This window comes from Accipiter gentilis, chromosome 19, assembly GCF_929443795.1.
Source record: "Accipiter gentilis chromosome 19, bAccGen1.1, whole genome shotgun sequence".
Taxonomy (NCBI): Eukaryota; Metazoa; Chordata; class Aves; order Accipitriformes; family Accipitridae; genus Astur; species Astur gentilis.
In genome coordinates, this window is record NC_064898.1 from 2,228,000 (window position 1) to 2,250,860 (window position 22,861).

At 36.9% G+C, this 22,861-nt stretch overlaps 1 protein-coding gene across 6 annotated transcripts in view; it reads right to left on the reverse strand.

The window, feature by feature from the left end:
• The window catches only part of NBEA (neurobeachin), a 509,146-nt gene that overhangs the window by 188,051 nt on the left and 298,234 nt on the right, over positions 1–22,861 (reverse strand). For all 6 annotated transcript variants that reach the window (XM_049822909.1, XM_049822905.1, XM_049822906.1 and 3 more), the window contains one exon: positions 6,632–6,756. In XM_049822909.1, coding sequence (XP_049678866.1) covers positions 6,632–6,756 — 125 coding nt within the window. The remainder of the gene's footprint in view (positions 1–6,631; positions 6,757–22,861) is intronic.

Genomic DNA, 22,861 nt, shown 5'->3' on the forward strand with positions numbered 1-22,861 from the left:
GATATGTAAATCTGCATTTCTTTAAAAAGTTTTATGAAGATTAAAGTAACATGTTGCCAAGACTTGCATTTCCAGTATCAATCAAATTGAAATTACATAAGAAGGTCAGTCTTGAACATTGAGATATAAGTAATCTAGGGTTTTAAAAATATTACTGAAGACTAAGTTCTGGCAACCATCTACTTTAAGCTCTGGCTCCATTATGAGAATCACAGAATCCTTGAGGCTGGAGATTGTCTAGTCCAACCCACTGCCCAAAGCAGGGTCAGTTAAAAACCAGGCTGCCCAGGACCTTGGCAAGCTGGGTTTTCACTACTTCCAAGGATGGAGACTGCACAACCTCTCTGGACAGCCTGTTCCATTGTTTGAGCACCATTACAGTAAAAAAAAAAAGTTTTTACTTGTCTTGAAATAGAATGTTCTGTATTTCAGTTTGTGCCTGTTGCCTCTTGTCCTGTCACTGGGCACCACTGGGAAGAGTCTGACACCATCTTCTTCATTCCCTCCCAACAGGTATTTATACACAACTGTAAGGCCCCCTTGAGCCTTCTCTCCCCTGGGCTAAACAAGGAATATCTAAAGAATATCTGGATCAGTTAAAAGAAGTAAAAGAAGCCTACAAAAAAGATCTACAAACTCAACCCTGACAGCAAAGCTGTTCATATAGATACAGTATAGAAAGCAATATTTCATAGACAAAACTGAAAGCATAATTTGGTCTTTAATCCCTTATATGGTACATATAGAACACTCTCACTGCAGACACACCTACAAAAGTAACTGGTTTTTACGCATCTAGCAGGCCTGCTAGCAAAACTGATAAGTGATGATCCAGTATCAGTTGTCTTCAACTTGCTTTCAGTTTTGCATTAGTTACTGAAAAATACTGCTTGCTTAAACATAGTTCTAAAATTAATGTTGTTGAAACTGTTCTGGAAATATGGTAGGCATTTTCAATAAGTACAGACAAAAGATAGGGTGAAGATAATGAAGTCAGAGGACTTTATGAACCTAAGAAAAAGTATATTAATGTTTTTAGGAATATACAATTTACGCAGTAACCTTGACAGACAGTCTTGGATGCAATGTAAACAATGGTGGTATTTTCACCAGCAAAAACCACCTCTAGGTTGCTAGCAATGTCAGTGTCAACAACCTAATATATCAAAGCGTAGAACCCAAAATGCAGGATATTTGGAAATGAAGACTAACTTTTAGGTGGGAATTCAGACTTCCTAGAAAAAGGCATTTGATTTTACAGCAAAGCTTCTGAACAGAGATGGTGAAATTGAGCATCTCCAGTTCATGGGACATCCCGATTTCTACAAATGTCTTCTCATCTGAAATTGTCAAGCTAAGTTTGTTTCTAAAAGGCTGACTCAGCTTTCTGGAGCAACATTTGGTGCATGCCAGATGAAACCAGCTCCTTCCCGGTTTCTCTGGAGTCTCCTCCCTCAATCTTGTTCTGACACTGGCTGCAGAAGGTGGGAGCCCAGCCCTTCAGGACATGGGAGTCAGGAGCTGTGGGAATCAACTGCTCTGGACTTCTCAGCGCTGAGGGGCTGCTCTAGAGCTACATTTACTGAAAGTTCATCTTGGTAGATTTTTCTTTAACATTGAGGACCCTCAAAAATTGAATCTTCCTTTAGGATCCATGGGTACCCAGAATCCCTGTTATGCAGACAGTCCCTGGTTTGAACAGGGGTTCCCATTGATTTCAGACTCCCACTTTCGTAGCAGGGAACCCACACAGCCTTTTCTTTAAGGTAGAGCTTGCTTGAAGCTAAATGTTCTGGGAATGCAAGTCCTTCAGCAGCCTGAAGGAATCCTGCCTGCAATTCTGTGGAAGTCTATCAAAATCCAGCTGCTTTCATAAAAGTAGATTTCAGATTTGAACATTTCAGATTTCAAAACCTGATGCTTTTTAATTGTTTCTGTAACAAAACTGTGTTTCTGATGATGAGCACACACAGCATTTGCTGAAACTAATGACAAGTCCCAGAAGGAGCCATATATGGTCTGCTTCAGCTAGAACCACTCTTGAAATAAGGTTGCTAATTAGATGTCCAAATACATAATGGAATGAGTAACTTAAAATATGCATGTTCAAAAGCAACTGCCATACTGCACATAAGACATATCTGTAGCTTTGTTTCAAAACCTGAATGTATTACCTTATGAAGGCCTTTTTTTTAAATTTTTTTTTTTTTTTTTTTTTTCCTTTTTCATTCTAAGCATTCAGGATCTGTCACGATAATCGGCTTAACAGGCAAAATATTCTTGAGCACAAACACTAGAACTATTTCCCCAGCTTACATATGTATGTTTAGAACATGGGCACTGAGTTGTTCACGCTCATTTCCTCCAGTGCAGACTAGAAAATGCGGCCTTTCTTGGACCCCCTCTACGTGCAAATGGTTTGTGGACCACAATCTTTAAAGACTGAAGGACCAAAGCTTAACAAATTAACTATTTTGCTCTTAAGATGACCTCTGTGGAGCAGTATTCTGCCTCACTGGCAGGATAGTACAGTAATGTCTCATCTGTACTAATCTCCAGTGACTGTAAACTGTTAAGGTGATTAACTGGAAGAGACAGTTCTTTCACCACATGTACAGAATCACTGTGAATTGGGTCATATCTGCATATTTCATGCATTTATTGGTAGTAAAATTTGGGGGAGAGAAGTAGAGTTTATAATATTTTATACAATTTTTTTTTCCTTTCTTTTCAGTCCACAATTTACTCAATTACATTGAAACTCCATCTAAACTTAAAACAAGAACTGTTTAAAATCCATCGACGCTATAAAATTAAAACTCTACTAAAAGTTTCCAGGTAGCTCAAAATCCCGTTATAGCTTGCACTTTGACATTGCAGTAAGTAGTATCCCTTCAGCTTCACAAAAGGGAGAAATGAATCCATATTTCTGTTCAAGTAAGAATTTAACTAAAACAAAAAGGCACAGCAGATACAGTGCTGAACCGATTATGCTTGAATTTTAAATCCAGATATGAAAGTCATTTTAACAGATTACAAACAAATCCAGTGCCTAATATCAAAAACTTAGAAATGGAGGAGACTAATCCGAAAGGAAAAAATTCTCCAGTCCATCTCCTTTAAATGCTGTTATGACTCTGACATACCTACAGTCTCAAAGAACAGCTAAGTATATAGCCATAGGAATAATTTTTCACACAGTTGTATATACCCATAGAAATATGTTATAATTTCTCATTGCAATATTTTTTACTTGCCAGGTACTTCGAACATGTGTATATACATATATATATGTACATATATGCACACACACATACATATATGTATGCATATTATATTTTGTCAAAACAAGACATCTGAACATGCATACAACGGCTGACTAACAGACGGTAGTTAAATAGAAGCTTCACCCACTTGCCTCGTAGCAGAAATTTTTTTGAGAGAATACTATTTCCCAGTAGTAGATAATATATAATGTTATCTACAGGAAGAAGTCACTTATCAGCCAAAATTAACACGTTTGGTTTTTTAGCTCTTCAAGGTAGAATTTAACATTTGTTGTTTCTTCTCTGAAACAAACATGTAGATCACAGACATAGTTTTCATTTCCAAGTCTCTTCTATTCCTTGATGACTGCAAGTGCTATATAATTACAGTATCCATACATCCAACGTCAACTCTGATTTAATACTAGAGTAGCTGTAGAGAACTTTTTTATTTACCAAGGTCATATCTTGATGGCTGCACAAGCTTAGATATATCAGGTGTTAAGCAGGCACATCTCCAAGGAATCTGGAAATTCTCTCATCTGCAATCCTCAGCATATCTTATTATTTACTGCCAAAGAAATGACTGATTAATTTTGTCATCTTTGCTCTGTGATTTTTGCTCAGCTGAAACTGCCTGCCCTCTTCTGCAATGCCTGATCAGACCTATTTAAGTTGATGCCTTTGATCGTAGACACTGAGGAGCTTGCTGACTTAGGCTTTGCCTAAACATTCCTCCACTGCAATATTTATGCACAAAATCCTAAATGATAACTGACAGTCAATGTAGATAACAAAAACTTGTAAGATGTTTCCACTATTTTACTGATGCTCAAAATAGCTTTACTTGTACTAGAGGTATCAGTCAAGATGAAAAATTGCTGTTAATATAATAAAAGCCCAACAAATTTTGCTTTGATGAATAGTTTATTTCTCACAAAGTATCTGAGGTCAGGAAAAAATCTGTTACTGGAAAACTATGTAGTATGATTTTTTAAAAATGCTTTAAATTCTTTCTGTAGTGCGATATCATGCTTAGTTTTAGAAGCTAGGGGCATTTTACAATCAAACTGTTCCAAACAAAATTATCAAAACAAAGCTAATAAAAAAAAAACAGAGTGAAAGTTAAGCCCTATGGAGAAAAATCTGCCTCCAGCTCTTTATTAATCACATTCCAACACCAGAGGCTAAAAGTACATCAAACTGCACCAAATCCTTTTCACATGACAACCTCATAAATTATTCAACTCATTAGTAACACCAAGAGGCATAAAAATAACATCAGTGTTAAGGATGTTTTCTTACAGAGAAAGGTCAGTTAAAAGTTTCAATATTAAACTCCAAAGGCTTAAGCCTCTGAAAAGTAAGTACATCTAGATAGAATCTGTGAATTATAAGTTTAATGCACGCTGGTTTAAAATTCCATATGCTAATTTTAATACATATGTGAAAAGTTTGAATTATTTATTTTAATTCTGCAGTCTATTGTAATTTTTATGCAGCCACTGAGTTTGATGCGTACCACCTCTAAACACACCTGAGCTTTAATCTTTCTGTATGTTGAATGCACTAACAGGTGAGTAGCGTGAAATTATACATAAACAATCCAATATGAAACTATAACTACTTCAGTTTTTCTGTTTCTTTTGGTCGTAGCTTTGTCTTGCAGGCTAGCTCTACCACCAGGCAGCTGTCACCTGCACTAAAACACTGGAACACAGAAACTACATAAATGGAAGCAATCTTTGCAACATGCTGAAACTGTTTAAGTGCAACTTGTATTACAGTTCTCATAAAAAAAGCCCCAAACCATTTCCAGCATCCTCTGAGTACAGTCTTATCCCAAAGATACAACATTCCTGCTATAAAGGCATGAAATGAAGTCCATCTAAGTAACTGGAAAGCTCCTGTTATTTTAAAAACAGGATAATATCAAGGCTTAAAACTTTGTAATAGCTCATAAATCAGATTTCTTCCTGTTTTAATGCTAGTTCAATATCCAAAATTATTAATCAATAAGAATAGTTTTAAGGGTTCTTAGGCCCCTATAACGCACAAAGCCCACGGTTTTGATGATTATTTGCCTTACAAAAGCAACACAGCAATTAGCACAGTTTTGCATCTGCCTCTCATAAAATCTCTGTTTTGATGTTTTTGAAGAATGTGGAGAAAATAAGCTTTTGTCAAATACGCAATACTATATACTGCTGGGGGAAATGTCTTCCCTAGCCCAACTTATGAACAGTTTATGACCTAAAGTCCTGCACATGATAGCCCTCACATTTAAATAAGTATTAAATTACACTAGCTAGTATAACTGCACACACAGATATTCATTTATATGTCTAACCTTGTTTGAATCCCAGCTACTTGCCTCAACAACCTGGTGAAATGTGTGGGTCACACAGAGTTAGCTTTATATCTATCATATTCAGAACTTCTGGCAACATTAGCCTTTGGCTACACACCAGCTGAAAGGTTCAACTTGCTTTGTGCATAATTACTTCCATTTTTTACTCCTAAATGCTAAAGAACCCCAGGATTCCTTTTTTTCAGTACTATAGACTAAAAAAAAAAAAAAAAAGACAGAAAAAATCATAGTATTCATTAAAAAATTCCTGTCTTTGAAATGTTAGAGAGGTACCCCAGCTTAAACCTGAGAAATAAATTTGCTTTAGACTTTTGGAGTACTCAGGTTGAGTCTACTGTACAGAAGTCACTAAACATATGAAACTTTTAGATGATATAAGGGAATTTGTAAGCATGTTCCTCCTTCCTCTTTTATACTCTGGCTACCTCTCCATGAAAATCAAACAGCATCTAAACCTTAAGTTCCGAGACTGAAGCTCCTATGTAGTCAGTTCACTGTTCAAATCACAAGTATCCTTAAAATAATTAAATGAGTTCTCACGTATTTCATGATTTGCAGGAAAAAAAATACTTTTGGCTGAGATGATGCACGCCAGGATAAAACTTCTGATATTTTTTAAAACCAGTTAATTCCTCATTCATGAAAGGTCTGCAATGAAACTATTACGACACATTAGTTTGATGGCCTAACAGTTTTGTTCTGTCACTCTGGAGAGACAAGTTCAAGTCACTCTTACCAGTGTCTCAAAATTAGTGTCTGGGGATGCTAGAGAGGTATAATGTGAATCCCTTGGGGATCAGAGAATTTAGCGGCCCACAAGCTCAAGTCTTCTGGTTCATTAAAGTGTAAGAATTGAAAGAATTCCTTTTCTAAGAAAACGTTGTCCTAGAATTCTCAGCACTGTCTTTAGAAAAGAAGGGACACAATTCTCAGGGATTCATGGACATCAAGAAAACATCATCAGCTACATTTTTAAGCAGGAGTTAGTACTGACCATATTCCACAGCAGCTTTTAGGAGAGCATCAGAATGAGTAGACCCAAAAGCATTGCGAACAAATCGCCTCCGCCGGCGCAAATCGTCTTCCCAGTAATCCAAGCGCCAGAAGTCGTGCAGTTGGCTATGAAATAAAGAACACACACATCAGCACCTACCACAGCTTCAACTGTATTTACGTACATTATAGTATAATTTCACTGCTGCTTTTCTATTTCAGGAATACAATCTTGTAAAAACATATACTATTAAAACTTACAATATTCTAATGTTTCTTTACGTGCATTTATATATTATAGACCTCAGCACTGCCTGTCTCAAAATGTTCTGCCTGCTGCTAAAAACATTAATCACACTGAGCCCATTAACAAATGCAGCATCAAATTACAAGTATTAATGGCACAGCTTGCTTTCTTTTACAGTGTTTTTAACAAGGCTTGTAAATCATAGAATGGACCTCAGTGCAAATAGTTTGCAATTTAATGACTATGGTCCCTTAGCAGACTGAACTTAGAAGTATAAAATATTGCCCACTTGAATTTTGTGGAACTATGATTAAACTAATGTGCTGAAATATTCATTGAAATAATTCCCCACTGCCCCTAGCAACCTGAGAAAATTGCAATTTTATTCATTATTAATAACACTGAATTAGGGCAGCAAAAAAATTCCACCATGTGGTAATTGTCTTGGTAAATTATTATTCCAGCACTAACAGAGTACTGGGATGATTTTATAGCTTCCAGCTAATACAAGCCATTAACAACCATGGCCATCTTTGCGTTACATTGCCTTTTTACATTCAAAAGCAATATTAAAGTTCTGTAGAATGGTATAAGCCATTGTTAATCTATATTCAAGTCAAAACATACACATATATAATCATCTGGTATTCAACTTTGGTCCTAAAGAAATGACCAGCTCCACTCCCAGACAACTTCTTGACCCTATCAACACAAACATCTCCCACATCAATTTTATAGGTATGCTGCGAGGTATTCAGGCAAAGCTGTTATTTTAAGCCATCATTTCAAAAACTTTTTGGATCACTATCAAATACCCAAAATGTTTGTGGATGTACCCTTATCATCAAACTCATAGTGGAACACACTATACACTTAAAATGATTCTGCAGACCATGACTTTGCAGACCATAACTAGGGAAACACTGCTTTAAACCAGTTATTTGCAGTCTTTCTGCAGAACTCTGGTGGTGTATGGTCAAAAGGCAGATGAGAAAAAAAAAAAAAAGTTTTCAGCTCAGAAGATGGGTTACATCTTTGCTGGATTTTTCTAGGTGTTACTTCAGCCACCGTTTTCTGTGTTGCCTTTGTTTTGAGAAGCTACGCACTGGTAGCCATTTCCAGAGGAAATGCAGAAATATGCTAATGTAGAACAGACCTTTTTTACTTTTTACAGTCCACTTCTTAATCACTTTTTTTCATGCTTGCATGAGTTCTTGCCCAACTTTACTAACTGCTGTCATGAGACCTGGATCAGTTCTGGAGGGCACAGCACCAAGGGGAGTGGATGTAGCAGCAAACCTTCTAGCCACTTCCAAATTTTTGGAAGCAGGACACCATCATTTTTAGCCAACGTTGAGGTTTTTTGGCATTCTGAATGACATTTTCACTATACTTCTTGAGTCTGTGCGAAGGTCCTACTTGCACTGCTGCCTTGCAGAACAGGCATCTTGCTGATCTACAAGCGGTGAGGAGCCAACCTCAGAGTTCAGCGGGAGCTGCTTCCTCAGCAAGAGCAATTCAGAGCATCTTGCATAGAAAAGGTGAGGCAGCGACTCTGAGCTCCCTCAGTGGGAAGATGCCGCATTAACGGCCTGGCCTGCACGCTCCGAGACAGAAATATCTTGAGTGCCAGTTATGTTCTGCTAAGTAAAATAGCCTACTTCGGTTTTGTACTATGGTACGGGTTTTGCTCACAGATGTCATGTTAGCCCGAAGTATCAGTCCATCATTTCTCCTCCTACGCTGAGCACTGAATAATTTTATTGTGACTGCTAAATCCCCTTGACCCTTCTGTGATCTGAATGCAAAAACAGGCAGACAACTGCCCCATGCTTTAACAGACAAAGTTTAAAGACTCCTCGCGTGCTCCAAGTCTTTATTTTAAACTGATGATATCAAAGATAATCCTAAAGGCTTTTTTACCATAGTGATTTTTTTGGAAAGGCAAGGAACTTTCCCTTTTTAATTCCACCTGAGAGAAAGTCATGATGGAACAGGAGGAAAGGTATTAATGAAAACTCTTTTAAACACAAGAGTTCCCTGAAATGGCATTTGTCTCCATAATAATAATAATAATAATAATAATAATGAAGACTGTTAGGTTGATAGGAATGATACAACTATGTAAGAATTAAGAACTTTTTATGAAATTAAGAACTATTTAAAGACTAAAAAATTTACATTTTTAATTTGTTCTGTGTTTAATCTGGTAATCCATTAATTTCACTAATCAGTCTGAAGGATACTGTATATTCTCAGTTTAAAGTAAAACAGATTTTAAAGTCACTATGTTAATGAAGCACTAAGTAAAGAAGTGATGAAATTGTTCAGAGGATAAAGTCTGTTTTGGGGATCCAAAAAAAGGTTACAAGTACACCAGGGATCAGTCTGAAATATGTAATAATGGCGCAAAATAAAAATTTTGAAATAACAAACCTTATTCTTAATCACAAATTATACATCTTTTTAAAACACAACTGAAGTTTCTTCCTGGAGATTTCTGCTGGAGTCTATCCCACAATGTTGTTACATACTGCCGGATACTGGAGGATGGTATCTGAACCCTAAAGAAAAGGTTTCTGAATCTTAACCAGTTACTCTCAGATCTACCCTTGACTCTTTGAGCAACACCTTTAATAAAAAGACAAGATACTTTCTCCTACCCTACTGTTATCAAGAAAGTAGACTTCTGAAAAGCTGGTGGCTATACTTACAGAATGTTTTGAATGATTGAGTTTCATCACTCGCATTATAGACACATAAATCTGTGGGATTTTCCTGAAAAGTTATATTATCACATTTTTTTAATAGATTAAAAATACTGGTAAAGTCGAAGACTGTGGCCACAAGCTCCAGCCTAAAACTAAGAATTTAACCTGCTTTAAAAGTCCAGAGATGGACTGAATCAGTATTATGTTGTCTAGCCCTTAGATTACAGTACTTGAGAAATACTTAAATTCGAATCCTGAATATATCATTCAGGCTTTAAGATTTTTCAGGAATTTAGGTAGCTATTGGGTAGTTCTAAATGATGGCTGTAAATCAAGCAGAACTAAAGTATCTAATGCTGTACTAGGCACAAGTCAGTCCTAGAAGAGAGCACGTCTGCAAGTAGCCCACATCTCTTTCTGCTACAACCCATTTTTCCTAGAAGTGACTTGACGAAATCAAGTCATTTTAGTAATTTATTTCTGCGACAAGTACAATATTTCAATAAGCTTTACTTTTCTTAATAATGTATATTATTAATAATCCTTATTTCCACAGCCAACTAGATTACATGTAATTTCTTATTCCCCCATATTTTATACCAGTTAAGTGACATTTAGAATCAGGCTTGTTTCAATGAAAAAGTGCATATTAAGCATACTGTGATGAATTTTTTTTAAGAACTAAAAGTTCATAGCATCATTCATGAGCTACTTCTACATACTTCAAAAAAAAAAAAAAGAAATACATCTGTATGCCTTTAACTGAACAGTTATTTGAAATTCACCCTAAAACACATGACCCACAGAAGTCCCCACTGCGAGTTCAACTGTCGAGATAATTTCCTTACCGACTGTAATATAATCCAATATAAACCTTTCTCATCCTTGTCATAATGAGGGCTGGCATGGAACTAGTGATATTTCAGGGTTACTAAGAGAAATTTTACTTGGAGTGGTGTGCATACTGCAAACTTAATCCCAAATTTCAGGTGTGCAGCGTTTCATATAGTTAATACAGACACAGAAATACCTGTTTTAATGGAACGAGCCCTATTTCACTACAGTTATTGAAGGATTACAAATTCTGTTTCACTGCCACTGTCTTCATTGGTATCTGCTTAGTGGCTCGCTGGGTACTTTCTCCTACTTCAAACAGCATTTTATCTTGTTAAAGGCCAGCATAGGATGGAAAAGCAAAGCAGTGTTATGCTACCCCAGGTAGCCAAGGTGGACTTTGATAAGTTAGAGCAAACAGCTTCGAAATCTCCCAAGGGCAGGTTACTCTCAAACTCAGAACCAAGTTCTGTATAACACTCCTTGCTACCGTACCACAGACACACCTTCCATATATTTGGGGACAAAGATTACTGAGACGGACTAAAGTATTTCAGGTAGCCCAGTCTATTACCCTCTCAGAGGAGAAATTGTGTAGCTCTGCCACCGAAAGAATGTAGAGGAATCAAGCCAGCCCGCAGAGCAAAGTCCTCCCTGCCTTTTCACAACATCTCTACAGCTTGGACTTCTTAAAGCCAACTTTTGAAAAGATCTTCTGTTAACTCCTACGGCCACAGCTTCGATGAAGTGTACGGGGAGGGGTTTTTTTCTTTTTCTTAGGAATATTAGCTGTCCTAAACACCAAGCCTTTGTCCACCCTGTGGGCAGTCAGCATCCACGACAGCAGCTCCACGGCTGTGAACCCCGGTACAAACGCAGTTTGCTGAGCGTCACCTACAGCTCCAGCCACTACAGGCAAGTACAAACAGTGGAGAGTTGCAGTACACATGTCCATAAAATCCTCAGACTGCAGCCCAAAGGATGGGCTGCCAGATGGAAGAGATTAAGTTCGAATATGTAAATGAAGAGGAATAAGCCTGCAGGCATGGGGGAAGGGGGAAAAGTTGTTTGGAAAAAGAGGTGGGTCACAGAACTGGAAGGATGTCAGAATCCATAGTCTTTGTAATACTGGGAAACTGCATTGAAAAGGCACGGAATTGATGATTTGTAATTTCAAGAATTAGTCCTGGTTGTTTTTATGTAACATATTTTAAAAAGGAAAAACAATTCTTTTCACAGTGTGGAATTATGACTGCGTTTTGAGAAATAAGAAAAACGTATACTGGAAAAGTATTAAGCATTTCCCTAAGGTAATATGAAGAACAGAAAGTCTGGACCATTAAAAAATCCTGTAAGTAAAAGAAAACTTGAAATAAAAAAATACAAATTATTCCTTATGCAATATTTATTACAGTTTAGAAGTACAAGCCAAAATATAAACCTATTTGCCAGAAGATCTAAGTAGTAAAGGCCTTCTGTAACAACAAAAGAGCAAATACCGTTCAGAAGTGGTATAGCAACAGATACAATAATTGCATTAGAGTGAAGGTTTTTCTGACTGCACTTGAAAAAGAAACAGTGACTGCCTGGTTTTATCAAGATGGTGAGACAGGTATGCAAAAATCACATCCCATCTTATAATGGCTAAAAGACAACAAAGCCTTGTACATGAACAGAAACAAATATCAAAAGCCTTAATTAGCATAACTAGTATAGTTACTCTACACAAAAAAGATTTTGTTAGTTACAAAACTCACAAAGCTCCATTATGTTTTTCCAGAGAGCATGCTAGAGAATCCCAGAAATAAAACTAGAAATACTGAAAACTAAGAATAATACTAAACAAATAATACCAATAACACTAAAACCTGCAAAAACCAACATAGAGAATAAAGACGTCGATGAACCTGAGAATCATCTAATGCAATGACAATTGAAAAAGATGGTAAAAATATTATAAATAGGAGTTTAAAAATTCTTTAGGCCTTCTTATAAACAGCAACTTTTTTTTCTTTCTCTTAAGTACACATGCACAAGAATTATTATTGTTAAACATCAGGAATATATCTGGCAGAGTTTCAGAGTAGAAGGGAAAAAGTCTCAGAAAAAGAGCTTACCACTTAAATGGAAGGATGCTAAATACTCAGGAAAATGTAGGTAATATTTAATCTTTTGAAAGTTTTTTTATGACTATGATGTCGAGTGACTCGTTTCTTATGTGCGAAGTTTCATGCTGGAATTTTTGAAGGCAGCTGGGTGGATGCATCCCAGGGAAGTCACGTGGACGATAGACGGATTGCTGGAAGCCAGGCTGCAAGGTTTAGGATACGGGTACACGACGATGCAGTTGAGCTCACAAACTGGTGAGGTGCCCTGACAGCAGGAGGACAGGGCATGAAGAAGAACATAAGCAGCTGGTGGAGACGGCACTGGCAATAAATATCAGGGGACGGAGGCTGTGGCAGTGGGCAAACAAGGGATGCCTAGGCTGGCGGGCAGGGATAGAATTTCCTGGGGGATGGCCGGATGGTCAGTGCCCACTAGCTGTTCCTCCACTTTACCTCCTATTTGTAACCAATGCGGCAAGCTAGCGTGGGCAGAAGTGAGAGAGAAAGCAAAGGAGCAACCCGTGAATTTGGTTCAACTGTTAGAGCCCTGGTCCCTGCCAGCCGGAGGAGGCGGTGTGGAGAGCACAGCGGTCCAGCGGGGTGCCCTACGGCCCAGCAGCACGATGCCAGCACCGCTGTATTCCCAGGTGTCGCAAGGGATGAGGGGGGTTTGTACCTCCTGTGTGGGGCTGCCAAAAGGTGAGACGCGAAAATGAGAAGAGACACGAGGCAGGAATGATCGGTGAAATCTCAGGAGAAATGTAGACAAAGTCAGAGCCCTAAAAATGAAAAAGGACTTGATAGAAAGGTCTGGAGCTAGGCGGTGAGGAATTAAAGAATAATACGGTCTAACCAATTGATAATATTCATTGGAATAATTTTACTGGAGCAGGAGTGAAACAGAAGGACAGATTAAAAGGCTTCTTCTAGCAATATTTTCCATGATACTGGGAAATGGGAAACCATAAAGACAACAGATCGGGAGGCAAAGAAATTGAAAAGCATAGATGAAAGGTTTGAAAGGTAATTATTGATTGGTGAAGAAAAAGCAACACTGAGCTGGAAACAATGGGTAAGTAGTAAGTTTGTAAGGAACAGAGATGTGAGAAGAAAACCAATGACTTTGGCAACTAATAGAAGAGAGTAACTGTGAAAGTGGATGGGAAGAGAAAGAAATCCATATGAATAATTATGGATGGATAAATGGATAAATACTGGGTTATCAAGAATATCTGTTAGGTAATCTATAATATTTTGAGACCTGTGAATTTGAGCTATTTTTGTTTAAGGCAGTGAACTCCAGAAATCTATGAAGTTTAGGGCTGATATGTGGGGTTCTACGGTAACTTTATGAACAGAAAAAGGGAAAAAGCAGTTCATTTTAACACAATCGATAATATATGCAGCACGAGTTACCATCAGACTACATGCTAGTAGACCCACAGATTTCCCTGTGGAGACTTGAGAACGGTAGAAGTTTTTAAAACAGGAAAGAAGAAGTTTTGAAGTTGTTTACACTTGTGAAGGATGAATGCAATTCATAAACCTGCAAACTTTTACAGAGATTGGTATTTGTGTGACGTAGCTTTGCAAGGTTTGGGTGGAGGGAAAGGGTTTTCAGGGGGACTTTGAAATAAGAGTGAAATAGAGCATGGAAGAACTCAAAGTAGCAGAAAATACTACCCCTGATCATCAAAACAGGACCAGAGGAGTCACCTTTGAAAAGCAGAAAGAAAACTGCCAACACAGTTTCTCTCCTATTATCATGTTACTAATGGTCTTGCATTAATAATGAAGGACAAAGCTGAGAGGAACGGAGAACTGGCTACAAATGAAAAGAGAGCAAAAATTATCAGAAGATGACTAATTGTTAAAGACCCACCAAATCCCTGGAGAAGAATTTTCTAAGAACTGTTTCAAAGTGTAACATCCTTGTCAGAAAAGAGGGAGTGATTTATGTGGCTTTTATTTTCTTCTTAAGGCACTGGAAAAAGGTATATTTAATACAAGCTCTTAAGAAAACCGTCCAACTCCTGAAACTTCTATGACTTCATTTTGGTGAAAAGATTGAGGACGCTGAAGTTCAAAAGAGGAAAAACAGAAAGGGGAAGCTGAGACCAGAAATCTCTGCAGCTGTGTTAATCTTCAGTTAGATGAAACGTCAGAAAGGACAGTAATGTCGGTAAAAGCGAAAGGGAGGCTGTGGCAATAGAGCCGTTCCTTTTAGCTGTGGTGGTACCTGAAACACAAACTTTTAAGGCAGTTAATTCCCAGATTATACTGTATGGTCTGATAACTTGCTTCTGATCATCAGGAAAATTTATACAAAATGCACTCACTTTGCATAGGGATTGGGGATTTTAGTATCTGCATAGAGTCTGAAGGAACAAAATGATAAGGAACACACAAACAAAGCAGGACTAAAAATTTCCTGATTGTCTAGACTTTTTATAAAGCTTAGATCTCCAGAGTGAGATGTTTGTTCTGGAATGGCTTCTATATTACTAAATAGTAGCAAACTTATACCACGAAGCAGTAGATTTAGGGAAATAAGAGTAACCATGTGTAAAGCTACATAGAAAAAACATAAGAAAAAAGCCACATACCTCCTAAAAAATAGCAATGGAAATGACAATAACTCAAATGTCTACAAAGTAAAACTAAAGGTAAGTAGAATTATTTAAATTATTAAATTGATTTAACATAAACCATAAAAGTAATGTGAGATAACCCTGGCAAATCTATCCAAATACTAACATGCAATATTAGGACACTACGTGTAGTACAGCTAAATGAAACAATACAATTTCCTGAAGTTTTTCACTCAGTTCCTTTTAGTTAATCCAATGACACTGAATGAACAACTGAGGTAACATAAAAAGTGGATACAGAAATTGTCAGCGTTTGGCTCACCAGAATCACAATGGGGTTTTTTTAGTAACAAATCTTCAATAAAAGCCGAATGCAAGTGCATGAAATTCTATGAATAATAAATTATATGCCTAGAAACACTAAAATGCAATAAATTTTAAGGTTACAAAAATGAAGAAATGAAGAGAAAGCGGTTGGAACAATACTCTGTGGTTTAACTCTGATTTCTAGTTTGGAACCTTTATTCTATTTCAGAATGTGTCTTCATCACTCCAAAGAAAGAAGAAACAAACTCCCCAAAGCTCCCAAAGCCTTTATAAAGTTTCAAATGAATGAAAATTTGGTTAAAATTCACCTTTGGAAAATGTCTCGGAAGAATATACAGTATTTTAGGACATTTCTCTTTTAAATGCATTTTTTGTTATGTCATGCCATCTTAGCACGGTGGCATACTCAGTAAGATTTCAGAACTACTACCAGGAAGCCACAGTATAACAAACTCCAAGATGGCATGAATGGTGTATTGAAGCTGCCTCTCTCTTTCTTAATGGACTGCAAAAGGAAACAGATAGGATGGCTTAGACTAGAAGCACAACTGTAGATGGCTGAAATTAAGTAAAATGAATTCCATGCTAAGCGTGCAGATTTTCTTATTCAAAATGTAGAAATATCTCAAAGTTTCACTGACACAGAAATTGAACTATCTAGCAAATGATCTTCCAATGTCAAGGAAAAAAAAGTCTATTTATTTTACATTTTGACTATTATGTTTATTATAACATCACATCAGAAATAAGTACCATGACATCAGTTTACGCACTCCTGCTGTGAAGAAATACAACATGAAAATAAAATGAAATTTCAAAATAAAAAAATTTTGAAGGCTTTTATTAATTTAGGAAAATGAAAGGGAAAAATCAGGTATTTTCATAGGCACTTATACCGTCATAATTTTTCACCAAAAGATTTAACCAAAATACTGTTTTCTGATTAAAAAAAAGTTTTAAAACAAAATTTCTATTCAACTCCTCTTCTGTTTGTACAAGTATACCACCTGCTGGTAGCAGTATTATTTTGCTTCTTAAGCACCTTATGTGTCAAATTAAAAGAAGAATAAAAGTAGGTGCTGTCTGAACACAACAAACAGGAGTCGTCATGAAATAGTACAACTTTTTGTCACAATCGTCTGGAAAGTATTGTGACATTTTACAGCTATGATCCATAAGAAATCAGGTAAACATCTCAGAAAATAACTTGTTTATCTTCATTTTAACAAAATAAAATGCTGATTTAGTAAAGTAAATGGAAATTTTTTAGGAGAACTATTAATTTTGCCATAAAGATGCTGGGTTTTGAACAAGGTTAACTTTAATAGGTAACGTTCTTATGACACTACCTAAGGTATTTGCAGAATTAAAGTTCTTTTTTTTTAAGAAATATTCAATGTAGTTCATCTCTTAAGCTTCAAACACAAAATATTCTTCCAGCAGCAATTCTGTAGACAGCAGTTGTCCGATAATATAGCTCACTACTTCTGTTCAGTTTTTCAGCCCAGAATATCAAAGTGCATTTGAGTCAGAAGCACGGTGACTCAATTCTGCCTGGGGAAGATGAACAACTGGTTGCAGAAAAACCAAATAAACTGGTGTTAAGGCCACTGGAAAGTAAGAGAACTCTCTTGTAGTTACAATTTGCCTCTAGTATAGCACCTTATTGTCTGACTCCCTTCTTGCACAGAAATTTATTTAAATAAAACCCAACACCAAACCACAAAACCCAACTGCCCAAAGAACAACCCTTGCCCATCTCACTGGTTGTTGTTTTTTCATTTTTGTATTATTTGCTTGGTTCAGGTGTAGTACTGATAAGGGAAGACAGAACAATTTATCCAAATCTCACAGAGACACCCTCCTCCTTTGCCTTCTGCACAAGTGTTATCTTTTCTACTTATGTAAAAGAGAGGATATTTTGCTCCTGAGTGAAATGAACACCACCAGATTCTTTAGGTAGCTTTTTCTACCTTTTCTGAAAAGAAAAAAAAAAAAAAAATCCATTTTCCCTTCAAATTCTGAATGGTAATAACACCACTGCATTAAGAAACTCTGATAAGCAAAGCTGGAGGTTGGGGTCCGTCCTCAGGTTGCTGTAAATGTCACCCCCATACAGTCCACATCAGCACAACACAGAAGTTCTGAGATTTTGACAATATTCTGATGAAGCAGGCACCTTTTACAAGAAAAACAATTTACTCTGTATTTCAAGATTGTTATCTATCATATTAAATATATAACTAGGGACAACGATGTCCTAGCTTCTCCAAAAAATCTAGGCTTTTGTGACTTATCTGCAGTTCTACAAGAGTAAAATGCTAGCTAAAAGTTGCTTCAGGTAGGGTTACTGTGTTTGAACAACTGAAAGAACAGTCCCAAGTTTTCAAAGTGGGCACCCAACGTAAGAGAGCTTGGGGAAGCTCTTGAAAACTTTGGTGCCTGATTGGCTTACCGAAAGGTCAAACGCGAAAGGCTCCCACTCGTAAGTAGGGATAACGTCTGCGACTGCTGATGAGGATGCTGCCCCAACTGCCTGCTCCATTCCAGATGCGCAGATTAAGGTGTCTGCGTTTCTTGTGAAAGAACTACTGAAGAAGCTACTGAGCATACAAATTATAGTCCAGTTTCATGGCAAAGCAGCAAGGACTTGTCAAAAAATCTAGAGCTGTACTTTTAACATAAACAGCAGGGTTGGGGTAGACAGCTAGGGCTCGTTATCTCATTAGTTACTGCTGTTTGTAAGTCACGGCTCGAAGGCTATGGCATCCAGGAATAGAAATTTTGTCTCTCAAAACCTTTAATTAGAAGAAAGAAAAAATGTTTTATCTAAATATTTTTAAAGTGTTATTCTAAAACTAAGACACACAGCTTTTTTTTTTTTAAATACAATTTCTTAAAAACCCATAATGAATTACTGTTTCAAACCTTTATAAATTATTCAAGCTGCAACTATTTAAAGACAGCTAACTTACTTATAAACCTGGCATTGAGATGAAATAATTAGCTTCCTTGAGGCCTATCAGCAAACAGCAACAGCAATCAAAGTTTAATAAATAAATAATAAAGTTTTACCTAGGCAATTATTTTAATTTCCATCATGCAGAGCTGTTTATTAAAATGCAAGTCTAATAATACACTATTTTAACAGAATTATTATTTTTGCAAAATGCCGCTTCAAGCTTGGTAATTGGAAATCTTTGAATTCAAAATTTATAGAAGTCTGAAGTTTTACACTTTCTGCAAGTTTAGGCAAAGCACACATCTAGTTTTAACCCTAATATCGTTCTTAAGACTTGAAACAAGGACATGCTGGCCCAATTAGTGGATATGTCTTGACCGGTGTATAAACAGTTATTGCTATCCACAAATGCAACTTGTATTGATGAAATAAACATTTGCCAAGTGGCATAGCCATGAGTGCTATAGAATTTTTAATAGAGACCATGTTTACAACACTATCAAATAAATGCTGAAGTAATCTTAACTTTGATCTTTTTTGTTCCTGGGAATTTTTGTAAGAGCTAAGAAACCAGCTTGGCAAGTAAATCAAAACTGTTCTATTTATACTTTATTTCTGACAGTCAAGAGGTTCTTTAGAAGTATAGAAACAGTCTTCTATAAAACATCCCAAAATATATCAGCATGACCTAATGGTTTATTTTTGGCTCTGCAAAACTCATGGGAGAAGAAGCAGACATGACATTAAAAAAAAAAGACAACACAGAATTAAAACTTCCTTGTTCTCTGTCTTGAAAAAAAATCTCTGTTTTTGTGGGTTTTGAAAAACAAGCGGCATAGGCTCTGAAGAATTTTTGCATACGAAGTATGTGACAATCCATTATTCTGGATATAATTCTTAATGTTTTTCTTCCTTTTAGCTACTCAATCTGTTACGCAATTCTGTGTGACAGTCATGAGACACAGCTGATTTTTCCCTTGTCTGTAGCACAAATCTGTGACATAACCACGTGTATCATCTTCTGCATTTTCCATGTACTTACATAGTTCAGTTGATATTGTATAGTATGATTTTCTATTGGGATATGCTTTACAAATATAATATAGAATGTATATTTGGCTATATGTTCTTAGTTAAATGGATACTACAGTTAAAGAAAATCAGTAGCAGCATTTAATAAATTTATACAAAGCCCCACCACTTTTCTATGGAGAATCACTATAGGAATTACAATGCACAACCTTGCTCATTAAGCTGATTTTATCCTTTACATGTTCACTGCAGTTTTGTTTTTTTCTAAGGCTTTATTGCCATAGTTTGCATGGAAGATGCGAAATGAGAACAGGAGTTTAAACCCCAGCTATTATTACACCAGAAAGGAAAGCTTACTGGCTGGATCAGTACTGAGGTAGACAACTGATGGGGGAAGGAATCATATAACTGGGAAGAGAAGGATGTGCTCCTCCCTCTTCAGGGCATGCGTAGCCAAATTTCCTGATCCAAGAAAGCAAAAATCAAGAACATCACATGACTGTGAAATACAAGCTATGAGTTGAGAAGGGACAATATTCTAGGAGTAGTTCAAAAGTGGGAGAAAGTGAGACAAAATGGAGCTGAACTCAGTCTGTACCTGGGTTTGAAGGCAATTTGGTGATGGTGGGTTTTGGCTTACTTTCTCTGAGCTGCGAATCTGGATCATCCAGAATATTTTCTGCCAAAGCTCCTTGTGACACAGGCCCTGGGAAAGAGTTGATCTTGAAGTGCTGAAAAGCCACATGTGGCTTAAGAGCCACGGAGGAGGTCATGCCAGCCTCAGAGGTTCTCCAACTTCTAATCACCAGCTCGGGAGAAAATACGGTCTGCTCTCTCCCTTCTTCACCAACTTCATTCTTTTGGAACCTCTTGCTTCATTTAGCTGCTCCAGACCTTCTACGTGTAGCTCAACAGAAATTATATTTGAAGATGCTGTGAGGTTGACTATAACCTTATTTTTGGAAACCGCTTTTTCTACAGGGACCAAATTGCCTCTGACCTGGTAGAATTTGTTTTCCTTTCTTGCAATCTGGGAGGCACAGTTCAATTACTGGGAAGTTAATACTAGCAATTAACAGTTGTAATTTACTGGAAGATTAAGGTTGTCAAATTATACCAAACGATAGCTGAGTTGAATTCCTTTTATCTAACTTAAGATGTCAACATTATTGACATTTAACTAATCAACCCGGGCCCATTCCACAGGCGATAGAGAGAACTAGTTGCACCTTGGGAAAAGTTGTGTGATAGGAATCCTACTGCACTTGTCTCAAGTAACAAAGGTCTCAACAGTAGAGAAAGTAAAAACCTGGGGTTCTCACAAAAGAATCTGGCATCTAAGACTTGCGTTGAATTGTCAAGGGAAGGATCAGGTCAGAGAATTCACATGACTGAGTGAAATCCAAGAGGCAGGAGAGAGAAAATGAGAATTATAGGCTATATGGATCCTGTTAAACGAGAGAATTGGAGAAAGTGGCCGATTGACTTGTCCCAGTCTTGTATTACTACAAGTTACCCGGAGGTGTCTTTTCATCACTTGATTGACCTGCTAAAGGGAATCTTGAAACATAAAATGGACAAAAATCAGAGAAATCATCTCCTCTGTGTAAATTAAAAAAAAAAAAAAAAATAATAAAAAAAAAAAAAATCAAAGTTCCTCTTTTAAAGAATGGGCTTATGATTTTATTGCTATAAAACAGCAATGGAGAATCAGAGGGTCAGCATTCAAAATCCCCAGGTGCAGGCTGTAAATGCCTTACTGGAAAAAAAATTCTTTTGAACTGATACAAAATAATGAACATAAAATTATATACATTCAGAAAACAAAACCTGTATAAATTCAAGCAATGGGGAAAACCCCCCTGACATTCTCAAAAAACAGACTATGTTAGTAAAGAAATTGAGGAAGCCTAATAGTTAAATACTTTAAAACAGAATATTCTTTATTATACATAATATGATGTTAAAAAATCAACAACATTATTTTGGACAGTCTGAATCTGTGGTGTATTATATATATTTTTTTAAAGAAAAAACCCATAATTTAGGCCCTATTCTAAAAAGAAGTATGAGTTTGTTTAAGTATAAGCCTATGAGAAATCCCATTAAAGTCAACAACATATTTAAAATGAGACATGTTTCAGGACATATGTTAGGGGCTTAATTCCACCAAAATTTGAGAAAAGGCTTTAAGCTATTGGTAAAATATCAACATATTTTTTGCACTACAGATTGAACACTAGTAGGCAAAGATATATGGAAATTGCTATTTATTACATATGTTCTGTAATCTCTGCAGTTAGTGATGTGGTTCCAAACAGCACATACAAACCAAGGCACAACGTATAATGGATCTACTATTGTTTTAATAGCGATATCCTCCCATGGAGTAGTAAAGCTGAATTATGGACCAAGAAGCCAGATGCTCTTTCTAGTTTAACACCGAATCTGTCAAGTTTCTTGTGTAGTTTTGGGACACCCCCCTCCCCCCCCAATGTGTTCTTGTTCACAGCAAAAAAGCATTCTGCTTCAATTTATCTTATCCCTTGATAAAAAATATGTAATTCTTCCATTATTTAGCTTCAGGGAGAGCTTAGGAAAATGACACCGTACCACGATATCTACATACAATGGTATGAAAATACTCTGGCTTTACCCTCCACCACACTTACAACATTGTGTTAAGAATTAATTTCCGATACCAGCAATATTATCTTCCAAACGGGCAGTATTACTCAACATATTGATAATGAAAAAAACCACTGTAAACAACAACCGAAGCCTGTGTCTACGACTGTAGTGATCTGGTGACCAGTGAGAAGGCAGTATGATTCAGAATTCGTTCCCTATCAGTAATCAGATCACTTGCCCAAACTTCTTTACTTGATAAAGAGTCTTGCTGGTGCTGCCTGACCAGCCTTTGGTCAGCAGCTTGACCATTGGTCCTTGCACAACGAAGACCCTATTGTCGATAACTCGTAAATATCTGCGCAGCCTTCAGCACAGCTAACGTGGTAGAAAAGAAACACGCTAAAAATCTCACACTCAAGGGAACGCAAAGTTCAGAACTGACTCTCAGTAATACACCCTTCTTAGACACTAATTTGCTAGAGTTTTATCAGTCACCAGTTAATAGGCACAAATGCATAGGCTCAGTCATTTCTTCCCTTAGGGCCTACTCTGCCATCCCCAAAATGGCTGATGGCATAGAACTATTGCGAGTCTGCCTTTAGAGCAGAAATGTTCACAACAAACACTGAAGAAAACAGAGTAGAAGGAAAATACAGGAAACATTACAGAGGATTGTTGGATGAGCTGGTAATAGCTCATTTATTTACAATACTTGATGTTTTCACTACAAATGTTTATAAAAACTGTTTAGTGAACATCTCCAAACCCTTCATTTGCCTGCAGCAGGC